The following is a 14,121-nucleotide window of genomic DNA, read 5'->3' as shown; positions in this document are numbered from 1 at the left end:
ATTTGATGAAATTTTACAACTTATGGCAATTACAGATAAGACAAAGACACTCATAAGGACACACTCACACTGGCTCGTACACATCATCCACATCCTCGCCGTTTCTTTTACCCGTGTTATCTCGATACTTCGATATATATGAATATTCTAATCAAATCGTGTGGATTACGTTCACCTTGACAAAATAAGCCTACATATGTTTTTCATGATAAAAAAAACTAATAATGTTTTATGATGCTAATTCTTTTGTGATAGACTGAGCTGAAATCAGATATCACTATTGGTTTGTGCAGTTGAAAGATAAATAAAAACTGCAACATATGTCTCTTTACACGTGCAAAACTCTTAATGGGGGTCTCGTTGCACGTGCAGTGTCAATTAAGTGAAGATCGATGCTCGTGCGGGTACAAGGTACGATCACACAAAAAGTAAATTTGATAAAAATACGAATTATATATCAACCGTTAAATTACTAAATCATAGAAATATCTCTTATTCAGTGGAGTAATCGAGTAGCGTGCTATCCGAGGTCTTTTGTAAAACGCTTGATGACTCATTAATATTTAATATGCCGACAACGTCACATTTTTCATTATACGGAGAAATAAGAAACTTGAATAGGAATAAATTTAAACTGGAGTGAGAAATATCCGTGTGAATAAACGTAACTTGACAATCGAATCATAAAAAGATAATCTTCTCACAAAACCTTCATCAGATAGGATTGTGGTCACACCAATACCGCTCGCGCTGTTTGGTTTTTCACCCAGCAGAATATGATTCATACTTTGATTAACTAATTGATGGATTTTAAAATGACAAAACTTAGTCATCCTTTTTTAATCTGACGTATTTACCTTCACATACAAAGTTTAAAGAACTTGAAACCCCTGTATATCATTGCCTTTTGAGACAGACATTTTATAATGTTACACCCACGTTTTCCTATTATAGTTTACCTGCAATTAATTATCATTATTTTTTATCCGTTTGTCTTTCGCTATTACGATACGTACGGCTTCAATTACCGTGAGTATTTCAACAGAAATTAAATATCTTTTTATAGTATCTATTTCAATACATATGATTTATAAGCCTTGCCCTATTATAATTATATATTCTGTTTCCGGATCGCTTTCATTATCCGTTCGTTGACCTTTCATTGATAAAGAGCCAATAGGATGGTCCTTTTACCAATAAATCGGCTGATACAGAAAAAAAAGAATCAATTAATATGAATGAACAATAGCATTTAAAATCCAGAAATCATATTTCATATTTCATATCTTTTGAGCATTCAGCGATATGTCATAAAAAAAAAAAAAATCCTTTTCTTTCATACAAAATCGCTATATTCCTTTCTCCGCTTTTTCAACAATTTCACAGCAGACGGACCTCGGTTTTATTTCCCAGTAGTTACAACTACCGACATGGACATGATTGAAGTATATTAGATATAGTCTGTCAGTTCCGATCGTAATGAAACAGTCTGCCTCATTTCTATGGAGGAAAACTATTTTGCACCGAGTGACCCTCGCTTTGAACGACCCTAACCGGATGTAGATTCATTCAAGGTAATTGGACTACGAAAGGATTTTTTTTCTTCTCTCCTGTTTAACAAAATTGAAAAATTGTCAATATTACAATTTTATAATATGCCTTTTATCCAATTTTACGAGCTTCGGTCTTTTTATTACTTAAGATATAAAGAGATATTACAAAAACATGTTTTTATAGACACGCCATCTAAACGAGCATCTACCATTCACACTTCACAAGCAAATATCGACGATTTTGAAATATATTTCCAGTCGACTGTTTATTGCTTTTTTATTTCACTTTTACTAGTGGAACATTTAAAATCGAATGGGAGGGAGTGAGTGAATCTCACATATGTTTACAATCATTCAAGAACAGACAGCTGTCGGTCATAGCGAACTCTGATTGAAGTGCAGTAACTTATATCTAATAGTTTCTGGAAACAGAGAACTAGCGCAGCGCAAAGTTATACGCATATTTGAGATACTAATACAGTTTATAGACAGAAACAAATTGTATATAAGAACACTGCACATGTAACAAAACATTCAGCGGGTCTGATTCCATCTGACAGCTCAAAGGAAATTAGTTTAACGCAGATATCAATTCTTACGTCAAATCTGCCGATCAATAAATGGTGATACCGTGATAGAAATATTACATTTTTATCACTAGATATGTTATTTTTGCTAAAATCTTTGTTTTGAGCTCAGAGTTTAAGTTAAATAGTTACAAAAAAGAAAGAAATTCCGTCCTCCGAAATACTATGCTTTATTTATATATATATATAATATATGCGGACGATCTGAAAAAATTGTTTTTATTCTCTCTATATATATTTATATATAGAGAGAGAGAGAGAGAGAGAGAGAGAGAGAGAGAGAGAGAGAGAGATTTGCTATAGCTGACACAGAGATACTTAAAAACATACTACAGAACGGAGCTATACAAGAAATGTGCACTTCCGAAACACGCAAAGCAAGTCAAATAACTACTAATATCAAACAACAGTTTATTTTTGTGCAATTCTGACCTATGGTTGAATTACATATTTGGTGAACTGACACAGTTTCCCGAAATTTCGGTTTGTTGATTTAAACTACATAAATTTCAATAACTGACATAGTTTGGAATGTTGTTGAAGTTTTTAACTGACAGGAACGCTAAACACAGCTTGCCTCTTTCAAGCTTGGAATGAAAGAAATATTGTTCTTAAAATATGAGCAAGGTATTTAGATAGGACACATGTTCGCGTGCTACCGTCAGCGTACACCACTCGAGGAGAGAGAACGAATTGTTCTCGCGGAATGCTGCGCATGTATTTGATGAAGTCGCCGATACAAGCTAGCTTATCAATCGAGAAACATTTATCAACAAAATCGTGAACTTTTTAAAGACGTACAAAACACTTCATATGAATGTAAACAAGTTTTTACTTGAAGTGAAACGTCTGTGTAAAAAATGAATTTTTAAAAATAAAATTTTGAATTTTATTATATTTTTCAATAATTGGGAATCTGAAATGAGGATTGATTTTCTACGAAGTCTGAAGCCCTATTTTCACCGCAAATTCATAGTTTGCTTATTTTAACAACTCTTGATTAACTTTTTTTTATCATTAAGACTACTGTCTGTTGTACATACATACATGTATGTTTCTATACAGATCCCTCACAATTTTGTAGATATGGCGGTTGTCTCCCTTCGGTCATTTTTTTCCCTCAAGTACGCAGAATATCACGTGTAAGGTGCTTGTCTAATAATCATTATTGAAACCTAACAAAATTTACAAAATAACTGATATAACAAATGAGGTTTTATTATTAATTGGTTAGATCCTTTACCCAAAAATAAATCTCGTTATATAGGTATAGGGGATGTTAAAACCAGTTTTGTTTATTGATACATCATGATATCACAAAACCGCCAACTTACATGTCCGAAGTTGATACGTTTCCTGTCGCCTGTTCAGCACGACATGGCGGCATTGATGCTTGGAAGGCGAGAAGTCATACGTCATGTCATGTCATGTAAGTTGATTTTTTCTTTGACACGGGTCTTGGTCACAAATGTGTTACTCGACCTTCCCAGAATTTGACATTTCTGACTACTAACAATATGAAATTCATATGAGTCTGACCACCCTAAATACCTTACCGTCTCGAAATACAATCTGCCTTACAATCCGACATTCTCTACAATGTGACTTTTCACGCTACCCGACATGCCCTATTACCAGACACTCCCCCGATCCTCCTGATGGTTTGAACCACAACCCGTTCACAATCTGACATCACTGACGTCACTAAATGTTTGTGACGAATTCTGTATTTGTAATAAGGTTGAACGAGACATGGTTAAAATTCGAATGGTCCAATCGTAAAGGCAAGTACTCTTTTTCGTAGTTGGTAAGTAAGGTTGTATTTCTCTGTATACATCTTGGTCCATTTTCGGCGCACCGTCCTGGGGAATTGGTCATACGTCATCAACGTCACGGGACGTAACTCTGTATAGAAGCACGTGTCGACAAAATGAAGTCAGTGAAATCCAATCACACACAAAACAAATAAACTAACTAACTGACACACACATGAAAACCGTCGCTGATTCTATTGTCCGATCCCCAGATATTTTTTTTCTTTGGCTATTGATTCCATTGTTCGGTCTCATAACGTCCAGTTCGAGGCTGTTGATTTTATTGTCTAGTCCCCAGCCGATACGACAACTGTATCAGTAGTAACAAACACTGACATCATGGCCGTTGCATGACACGCGTTCATTGAACTTGGCTGTTTTATACACGTTTGGCACACGACCGAGTTTCAATTTGAGTGATGTTTACTTTTTATATGATCACGCACTAACGTTTACCTTAGCGTGACAGTCAAACCTCGTTATGTCAAAGTCGTGACGGTCAAACCTCGCTTTGTCAAAGTCGTAACAGCCAAACTTCGATATGTCAAAGTCGCGACAGTCAAGCGTCCTTATTTCATGACACTCAAACTTTATCTTGTTTATGTCATCGCGACGATAAATTACACTTTTTCCGAGATAAAAGATGTATTCGCTGTATCCGTGTTACAATGCATATAAACAAACCTCCATTAAAAAAGGTCGATGGATTATTTGAGAAATTTGAGTTCGTACAAAGCGAACTGGCACTGTCATTAGTGAGGCAGAATTATTTTCAGATGTTGTATTACCCCAAACGGATGTACTAATTATAAAATTCATTCTGAAATTATACATTACAATTTTTACCTTAATTATTTATTTAAAAGTCCGTCGGTAGAAATCCTTGTACCACCTTGAATCTTCAAGAATCTCAAGATTTTCTTCTGACAATCCTATCTATCCCAAGTACCATGTGACAGGTTTTCCTGTGACAATCCCTTATTGCCAAAGTTATCTGTGGCATGCGTCTGCGGTCAGCCAAACGTATCTAAGTTTCTTGAGACATGCTTTCTATAGACAACACCCAACTTGTCCGGTAATTCTGTCTTGTGCTATTTTAAGAAAACCTTCACTTGTCCAGTTGTACCTTGGAATGCTCTTTTCGAGGACAGTCAGACAAAATTGAAAGCCACATATGATGACCATGACCTGAGGTGGGCCGTTAGCATGCCACGAACAAGTTGAAGTTTGCAAAGTTTCCATTGTTTACGTGAAACTCTCGAAAATATTTCATTGACGTTCAAACGATTGTGTCATAATTTTCAATGATTTAAAATTCAAAGAAAAACGGTTTGTTAAAACCAGCCATAATTGGGCACAACCGTACTCACCTGAACAGCTATTTGGACGGCGTTTCTCCGACCGGAAGTTGTTCATGTTTCCGGGGACAGAGGTGAAGGCCGCAAACACACGCATGCTGGAAAGACAATGAAACGCGTTTAAACATCACAAAATACCAATAATTTAAAGTTAACAAGGTAGGGGATATAATAAATAACGTACAACCCCACGGATTTAACATAACAATATGAATACCATACCTTGCATGCTTATTTTGTGTCGCTTTCAACTGCAACAAGTTGTCTGTGACAATAACACGAATAATCCTTGGCTAACTCAACATGCATTAAGAATATTCCATCAATTATTTCCTCGCCATTGACCTCACATACGTTGAAAGCCAAATGTAAAATAGTCATCGATTGCACAAGCCAATGGTAAGCTCCAAGGTTTTAAACAGCTACCAAGCAGCCACCGTCCTTCCCTAAGTAGTGTGTGTTTTTGCCGTGCACCGTACTGGTTGCTAAGGGCGGTGGTTATGGATGAAAAACCAAAATATGCCAAGACGGCGATGACGTAAGAGTTTAAAATAACTTGAAAATGGCAAAAAACGGAGAATATTAGCGATGATATTAGGGAGCATGCGACAACGATTTGTCACCCGGTTAGTGATATGGCCAGGAAACATATACTCCCGTTGGCCTGAACAGCTACACGATTTATCTGATTTCAGGCGTTTGGGGTTACGAGGCTCCAAACGAGAACATCTGGTCCAGGGAGCAGTGTAATTGGGGGCCGGTAGGATGGGAGGACGCTAGTTTATCACTGCAACAGTGGGCTATTTACGAGGGAGTGACGAACCATTCATATAATAAAAAAAAATCTATTTCTATATTTAAATATTTCTTGTCGTCCGAACAACACAAATCATTGGTTTTAAAGATATATATTCCAGTTGTTTTGAAAAAAATATGTATTTTAATTGTATAATATTAATCTTTTCTGTTTTTAGGATAACATTTCAATATTTTTTGTTTTAAATATACTATATAGATATTTATGGGGGTTTTATGTAAAAAAAAAGATTTTGTTTGTTTTTATGTAAATATTTTGGAGTTTTTTTCAGTTATGGAAATGAACATTTATGTCACCAACTGTTTGTTCTTCATTTTTTTTAATGGATCTGATGTTAACCTTATGTAAATGTATTTTTTTTTGTTTTTTTGTTTTGTTTTTATAAATATTTCAGTTAGAATATTATAAATATTTCAGTTAGAATTTTATAAATATTTCATTTGCATGTATATAAATATTTCTATTGTTTTATATGCATATATCTGTTATTTTTATGGCTTTAAACTGAATCTAAGGAGAGTTTTTAGGCTTTGCATGTTGCCCATTTCCTTTTGCATGCAAGACCTACAAAGTAAAACATTCTGAAATGAAATGAAACTCGGAAATCGGTTACACACAGAACATTCGGTCATTTAGAGTTTGAGAAAAGTGTCTCGTTTGTCATCGCTTAAAATTGTAATAAAATTATGTCATCCTTTTCCATTTGTGTTATCTTTTGATAAACGCTAAATGGTTTACAAAAGTTAGAAAACGGATAATAATTTGGAATATGGTTTAAAAAAATATGTATTTCGTTTGCGATTAAATCACAGATTATGAATTAATTTGACAGAATAGTAATTTAACTGATCTCATACCGAGCTGTGTTAGAGTACCATGAACAGTTACAGAAACTTAATACCATTCCTAATATATCATTTGATCGGAAACCCATTTCTTTGAGCAAAACGATATTTTCATGATGAGTATCTGGTTATTATACTATATCGCACGCCACAGCCTATCCGGAAACATTTAAGTGGCCTCTCTTCATCGACCGTATGATATTTGATGATACGCGATATGGTAGTACACTTGTGGGCCACTACAGACTTCAAAGCGATCCAGGAGATTTTATATTTTATGTATTACATTTGGGAATATTATATAACGAATAATTTCTGATATCCTATCAGCCATAATATTTTAGATCAATAACGTTTTGAAAATGACATTTTCTTAGCAGACCATTTTACATTGCTGATCGTTTCGACAACTTGATACAATTTTATTGAGAAGAGGAATAAATCGTCTGATCATGGTCATTTTCCGGTATTTTTTCCCCACTAAATTCCACAAATGATGATGAATATTATTTTAAGCTTTGATATAGTAAGCCAGAATAATTCAATCCACTATAGAAAAAAATTATTGAAAAAAAACCTCACTTTGAATTTATTTTACGAGTTGTCTCCCGTAATGCATATATGCTTCAAACTCAAAACAAAAAATCCAAGAGAGGGTATCTTTCTTATAGATTCACTGGAATAATATTTGAAAATAAAAACACTTCCCCGAATTTGAAGAAAATGGCACATTTGGAGTAATACACCAGGCAGGCCAATAAAAACAAAAGAATAATCTGTTAAGAAAAAACCCACCAAAAAACTAATTATTTAAAGATGTGACAAAAGAAGATAATATTCAACGCAATGGCATCTCATAATACTCCGAAAGTCGGGGATTGTTTTCAAAATGTGGAAATTTAAATATAGGTCCTGTTTGGCTCTTATTTTGAATTAATTTCTTTAAAAGAAATTTCAAATATAAGTATTCAACATCGATAATGTTCATCAAATAAGAGAAATTGCCCAGAATAAGTTGACCTTAACAAAGACTAGTCTCAATAAATATCATTATTTGAGTATTACATATAACCTTCAACTCAGTCGGATGATAACCGATACCGTCACTAGTCGTACTTGGTTCTTCCTGGAAGTCCGAGGCCCTCTATGCATTGACCGTAGTCTACTTATGTCACATCCTCTGTAGCAGCCGTTGAATACCGATGTCTGACATCCAAGTCATTGTGTATTTCATAATAATTATTATCATAAACTTTTTCTTTTCGGATGCCCCCAGCCATGCATCCTACTATTCGGATACCAATTCCCGTGCAGGAATCGTACACCATATTCAACATATGCCGATTCGGAACATTTCCGCCGATTACAGCCAATTTGAACACCTCGCCCCGATTATAGTTCCTGCATGATCTGCAGAGGTGTTCCGAATGGAGAATGTCATACAGTCCAGGAGTTCCAAGTTACAAACGAGTAGATGCAATAAATTATATCGTGGAATTCTGAACGTTTTGATTAATTCGTTACTCGAAGACTTCAGAACTGTAACCTAATATTCTTGCTGTTGCCTTGAGGACTTGGAACAAACAAAGGGTCAAGGTCATTGGCCTTCCATACATGACTGGTAGTCAGTAGCCGAGTATGAAGGAATACATTCTTTTGGTGAAAGGAGTACCAGAGAAGAAAGGCATGTTTGCATTCCACGTTTCGTCCTTAATTACATTGCACCTGACTGATTGTGTCACGTGGTACACGCGGGGACAAGGCGACGGTGTGAACTCCTAAAGGAAAGATGCGCGTGGTTATCACGTTATCAGCGCCATAATGAATACTCGCCACACACACCATAATGAATGCTCGCCACACACACCACATGCCATGAAGGGTTGAGAGATAACAAAAACATCTTCCTTGTAATTAATTTGACCAATTGTAACGGCCAATACATAACCTCTAAATTGGACAGCCAATCAAAAGTGATATCTTATCTCTCGATGGTAATCAGTTCGGTTTTTCATGGTTAATGTCAAGGGAGCTATTTAGTAGAGAATGCTGGTTTTCCTTGAGAAGATACATGCGTCATTACAACCGTGAACGATGTCTATGGTGAAATATACCAACTTATCTGTCACGCTATCAGAGAATGTATGACTCCTCGTAATGGACATAAACTGCTCCGATATTTTGAAGGATAGTAATTTATCGAAAATTCACGCTAGACAGATATTTACGAAGCTGAATGCCTGTTACCCTTTCGATCCTTTCTCAGATGCGAATTACTGTGCAGTAGACACAAGCCACATTGGTCTGAAGATTGACCACAAAAATCAGACCCAAAACAACCGGAAGTTACAGAAGGAATTTCTGTCGTACCGTCTCTCAGAAGCAGCATGTCCTTTTAATCTAAATCATTTCAATCTGAACGTCTTAAGCAATATTGTCAGTCATTTTTTTCGAGATTTGTAAATATTTTCTCACTTATTTGTTAAGAAATTTGATCGGGAAAATCTCGCAAAAATTATTCAGTTATAAGTTGTGTGTGATTGACAAATTAAGGTCAACAAAGGGTCATATAGCAGAAAACAGGTAAACAGTAGGATGCTTTATAAGAACGAAATTCATTATTCGCGAAAATCGACTGATCTAGAGTATATATATACTATAAATAACAGGATAAATAGTATATATATATACATATATGTATACCTATTTAAACTGTAATTTATAAGGAGGGGGGTCAACACATATAACTAGGACAAAATCAAGGCGTGAGCTTATTACAGGTTAATAAAACAACATTTGTTTTTACCGAACTGGAATATATACGGGTGGGCTTATTACCAGACATGGGCTTATTGTCGGTTATATGCGGTTATATGTTTATTAGGAAGGCGTGTACACAAACATCATTATCAATGTAGTAGTTGTTTTCATCAGGCGATGTCCTAAAGTTGGTAGCTTCGTGCATACCTCGTGATGAGCGCGCGCCGTTTGTACCACGCACCTCGTGAGTGCGTGCTGTCTTTTCCACCTTGAAGTGTTGAGATGTAATTACTTTTTATAAGAAAACTACTTCCAAAACAATGGTGCATTACTGGTGGCATATTGGTCACGCCATTAACGAACGGAATTGCAGTGAGAAGCATATTTTGTGAACATCATATGTTACGGGGAACGACTGAATCGTGTCAGATTGTCGATGAGACCATTACGTCGGCGGAACAGGCTGTTAACAGTGAAATGACAGATTATGTCGTACACAAAAGGAATGTTGGTTTCTTGATGGTTCTGTGAGGCGAAGCAGGGATGCATCGACGCCTCTGTCGAAAGCGTTGCATCTAAAATGTAAAGCAAAAGTGCTCTACGTATATGTTTTTTGGTCGAACAGTCTACATGGGTGAAAGTCACGGACTTTCAGAGATCATAAAACAAGACTTGTAATCAAGTTTCAATGAACCCGACACCAGACACGCTTTTTATTAAACTCACGTGTTGCGTACCAAAGGTATACATGTACAGGAACATTATAACTTTGTAATGCTCCTTTTCAAATTCTTTTTTTTTCTTTTTTTTATTCCTTTCTCTCATTGTAGATACAAACCTATAAAGTTGATATACTGTTGTGCAATTTTAAAAACAGAACCTATTGTGTAACAATAAGTAAAGTGTAAAAATTGGAAACCTCTGGCACAGATGCGATCATTACGGCGATGAAGCCAAATATACATAGTCACTAGTGTTGCCTAGCATTCGTGAATATTGTTAAGGTATACATTATGTAATTTCAAAATAGCATGCTCTCAAAATACATATATCTTTCATATCATTTACAGATATGTAGCGCAAAAATCAGGAAAAGAGGGATACCAATCGCAAAAATGCGGCCAAAAGTGATCATCTGGTTTTCTGTAATCCACTATCAACGCTGAAAAGACGTAACAGAATGACATTTCGTTGCACCCATGTCCCAACAAGTTTTGACATTTCATTAAGATGGCACTTTGAAGTTTACCGTGAGTAGCCCTATCGCTTCGTCATTGGTAAAATTCATACCCTGGATACAGTTTCGAAATCACACACATATATCATGTATTTATTGCCCTTGTGACAGGGAATCAAATAATCCTGTTTCCCTAACATTTGGGAAATACATATTTTATATCAGGAAGAGTCTGTTTCAGCCACTCAAAACTCAGGGTATATAACTCTTACCTATGTTTATTTGAGAGGCCCCCGAATGAGTGAAATTATAACCCGGAAAACTCGAGCGCGAGAGCGCAACGCGACATTTTTTTCACTAAGGTCATGTGAACAATGTTGTCCTATCAGGTACCCTGTGATACAAGATGTCTTTTACGTGAAGCCTTCTTAAAGCTAAATTCATCCTGTCTTTCTGTCGTTGTTTTTAAACAATCATTTTGTTATATATCAAACACATTTCCCCATCATTCTCAAATTATACCTGACAACTGTACATTAAAAAACAGCGGCTGTGAATTATTAAATGACAACTTCAACTGTTTTTTGGGTGTTCCGGTATCACTTGGCATCATATAGCGAGAGACCATTCTGATCGCAGACCCCATTCGTCAATCAGCCAAAAGAGAATACGTAAAATTATGACTGACGTAACACAATAAAATGTGCACCCTGACCGTTCGGAAGTACTCTAATGTAATTATTTGAGTTTCCAGGCTGTCGGAAAGTACTCTTGTGTTCTTAAGTAGAAGACACACGCCGGGAAAAAATCGGAATGTACCAAAAATAGATTCAAAAACAGGTAATAAATATTCCAAAACTTTTTTGAACAGATGATGCGCCAACAGTTGATTGGTTACCGACCAATGTACCTAGCGCGTTGTCAATTTACTGGCCTGAACTATGACCTGTGGGTCAAAGGTAAGAGAGCAGAGGTCATGCACTTTTCAAAACTTCACTGTAATTAAGGTTATATTTTGTTTATGTTTCTTTGAGGAGAATGGCGTGACATAAAAATATAAAGCAAAAAAAATATTGTTTCAAACTTTTATTGAAATGCTCAATGTCTGCGTTAAATTTTGGGATCACTGGAACCAAGGAGACACAAAAAGCAAAATGGCGGACACAACGCAGCCGAAATGCTATGTTTATGTTGAGAAGTTTATTCGTCCACAAACTCACAAGAGGTGGCGGTTGTATACGAGTGGATGTAACATCTAAAACACGAACCCAGTATCACCGACTACCTCCACGTATAAACGCCTGTCTCAGGGGTGCCGACGACCAGGATGAAACTATCACCTACTGGGCTAGCTTTTGCCAATAGATCCGACTCTCCAAAGTACAGTTACAGTTAAGTATAGGGAAATAAATGAAAACAAAGGCCTTAGTGTGCAATTATACTATAAAATTGTCATGAGCACCACAGAAAAATGTGTTATTTGGCGTCAAGTTTACAACTGCGGTTTAGGTAGAGCATGCGATCCAATAAATCCGTTTACGTGGATCGCATGTTTCGTGTGAACAGCGACCTTCAAATTGATTAAAGTCAATATTGCTTCTGCATTATTATCACTCTAGAAAATTGAGTCGTTTTATTTGTATTGTGCTTCTAAAATGTTTTATTTTTCTTTTTTCTTTTCAAGTTTAAGAGCAGAGCTATTTGTGAAAGGTGTTTACAGTAAATTATCGACGACCCTACTAGGAACTAAATTTTGGTGGCCGTTTTTGAGAATTAAATTCCACAAAAAACGACATCACAATGTAATTATTTTTTTGTACCAATGCAAGGTCAAGGTCGGTTATGCATGGTCCTAAAAGCTGGTGCTTTAAAAGGTCAAGGTCAGTGATGACTGGTCCTGATACTGGCACATTAAGGAAAGATCAAAATTAGAAAGAACACAGATACAGCCTTTTAAAAGAAATATGCTAGTCTTCACTTAAAAAAATGTTTACAAAATCTATCCAAACTCTCAGAACATAAGGCAGGGGCCCTATAACCACGAATAATAGTTTGTGAACCGCTTTGAGACGAAATAAATAAGAAGAAAAAAATCAACGAGAAAAAAAAAATAAAAAAAATATAGGTAAATGAAATATATATGAAAACAAACAAAAACAACACCTTGAAGCGAAACCGGGTCAGCTCTGGAAGGGTAGGCGTGCATAAAATACGTGAACGCAAATGTCAATGATATTTTTATTTTCAATTAAAAAAAAATAAACATTTAAACTCTCAAATATCGGAACGAAGGCGACAAAGGTACAACTTACGTTGAGATGAAAACCTTCGCCCTGTCACGTTTCATACTGCGTAACAACTATCAGTACGTTTTATATATTACGTCAAAACGCACCGCTTAACTAAGACAGACTTTTAATTTCCAAAACTTCGCCGAATGTTCATAATTCCTTTATGGTGTACTTTGTGTAAGGTAGTAAACTGAAAGAGTGATGTGTTTATTCTGACAATAATGTAACAGCAAGTTTAATGCTTGTTTTCACAGGGATCAGGTTCTGTTTCCATGCTCCCCTCGTATTCCGTTTAAGCAAACGACCTAGTCATGTTTCGGATGCCAGGTAATCAAGATTATAGCTTACATTTAAACACTAATTCAGTACTTGTCTTCTCTTAGACAGGGATTATGTGTATAAATAATTGACGATACCATCAAATGACGAATCCCGAGAGGAGGGGTTAAGGAGCAGAGACGAGAAAGAGAGAAGGAGGGAGAGAAAATGGAAGGGAATAGGGAACAGTGAGAAAAGAAATAATGGAGGGAAATGAGGTGAGGGAAGAGAGAGGGTGCGATAGGAAGGCAGGAGGAATTGAAGTGATTTTGGGAGAGGAAAGGTTACTAGGGAAGTGAAGAAGAGGGAGGAAGGAGAGAATAGGATGGTAATGAGAGAGGAGGAAGGAGGATCAATATAGAGCTGAAGAAGAGATGAGGGAGAACACGGAGAGGAGGGGAAGGCGAAGGAACGTTGTGAAAGGGGAGGAAAGAAACTATGAAGTGAAAAGCCAAGAGTAGGAGGAAGAAGGGACAACGAAAGGGAGGAGGAGGAGGATAAAAGCATACAGTTCCAAAACAACCGTGTTGACCTCCCTTAACTCCAGAAAACGTTTTAAATATGCAATGTGTCTTAATAAAAATGGACGGAAACAGTTCGT

At 36.2% G+C, this 14,121-nt stretch overlaps 1 protein-coding gene across 2 annotated transcripts in view; it reads right to left on the bottom strand.

Annotated features, from left to right (window-relative positions):
• Window positions 1–14,121, bottom strand: part of LOC110463777 (tyrosine-protein kinase SRK2-like) — a 129,327-nt gene that overhangs the window by 60,655 nt on the left and 54,551 nt on the right. For both annotated transcript variants that reach the window (XM_021518631.1, XM_021518632.1), the window contains exon 2: window positions 5,325–5,410. In XM_021518631.1, coding sequence (XP_021374306.1) covers window positions 5,325–5,410 — 86 coding nt within the window. The remainder of the gene's footprint in view (window positions 1–5,324; window positions 5,411–14,121) is intronic.

The sequence above is a fragment of the Mizuhopecten yessoensis genome, unplaced genomic scaffold, assembly GCF_002113885.1.
Source record: "Mizuhopecten yessoensis strain PY_sf001 unplaced genomic scaffold, ASM211388v2 scaffold10925, whole genome shotgun sequence".
Classification (NCBI taxonomy): Eukaryota; Metazoa; Mollusca; class Bivalvia; order Pectinida; family Pectinidae; genus Mizuhopecten; species Mizuhopecten yessoensis.
This window is presented reverse-complemented; position numbering and strand designations above follow the sequence as displayed.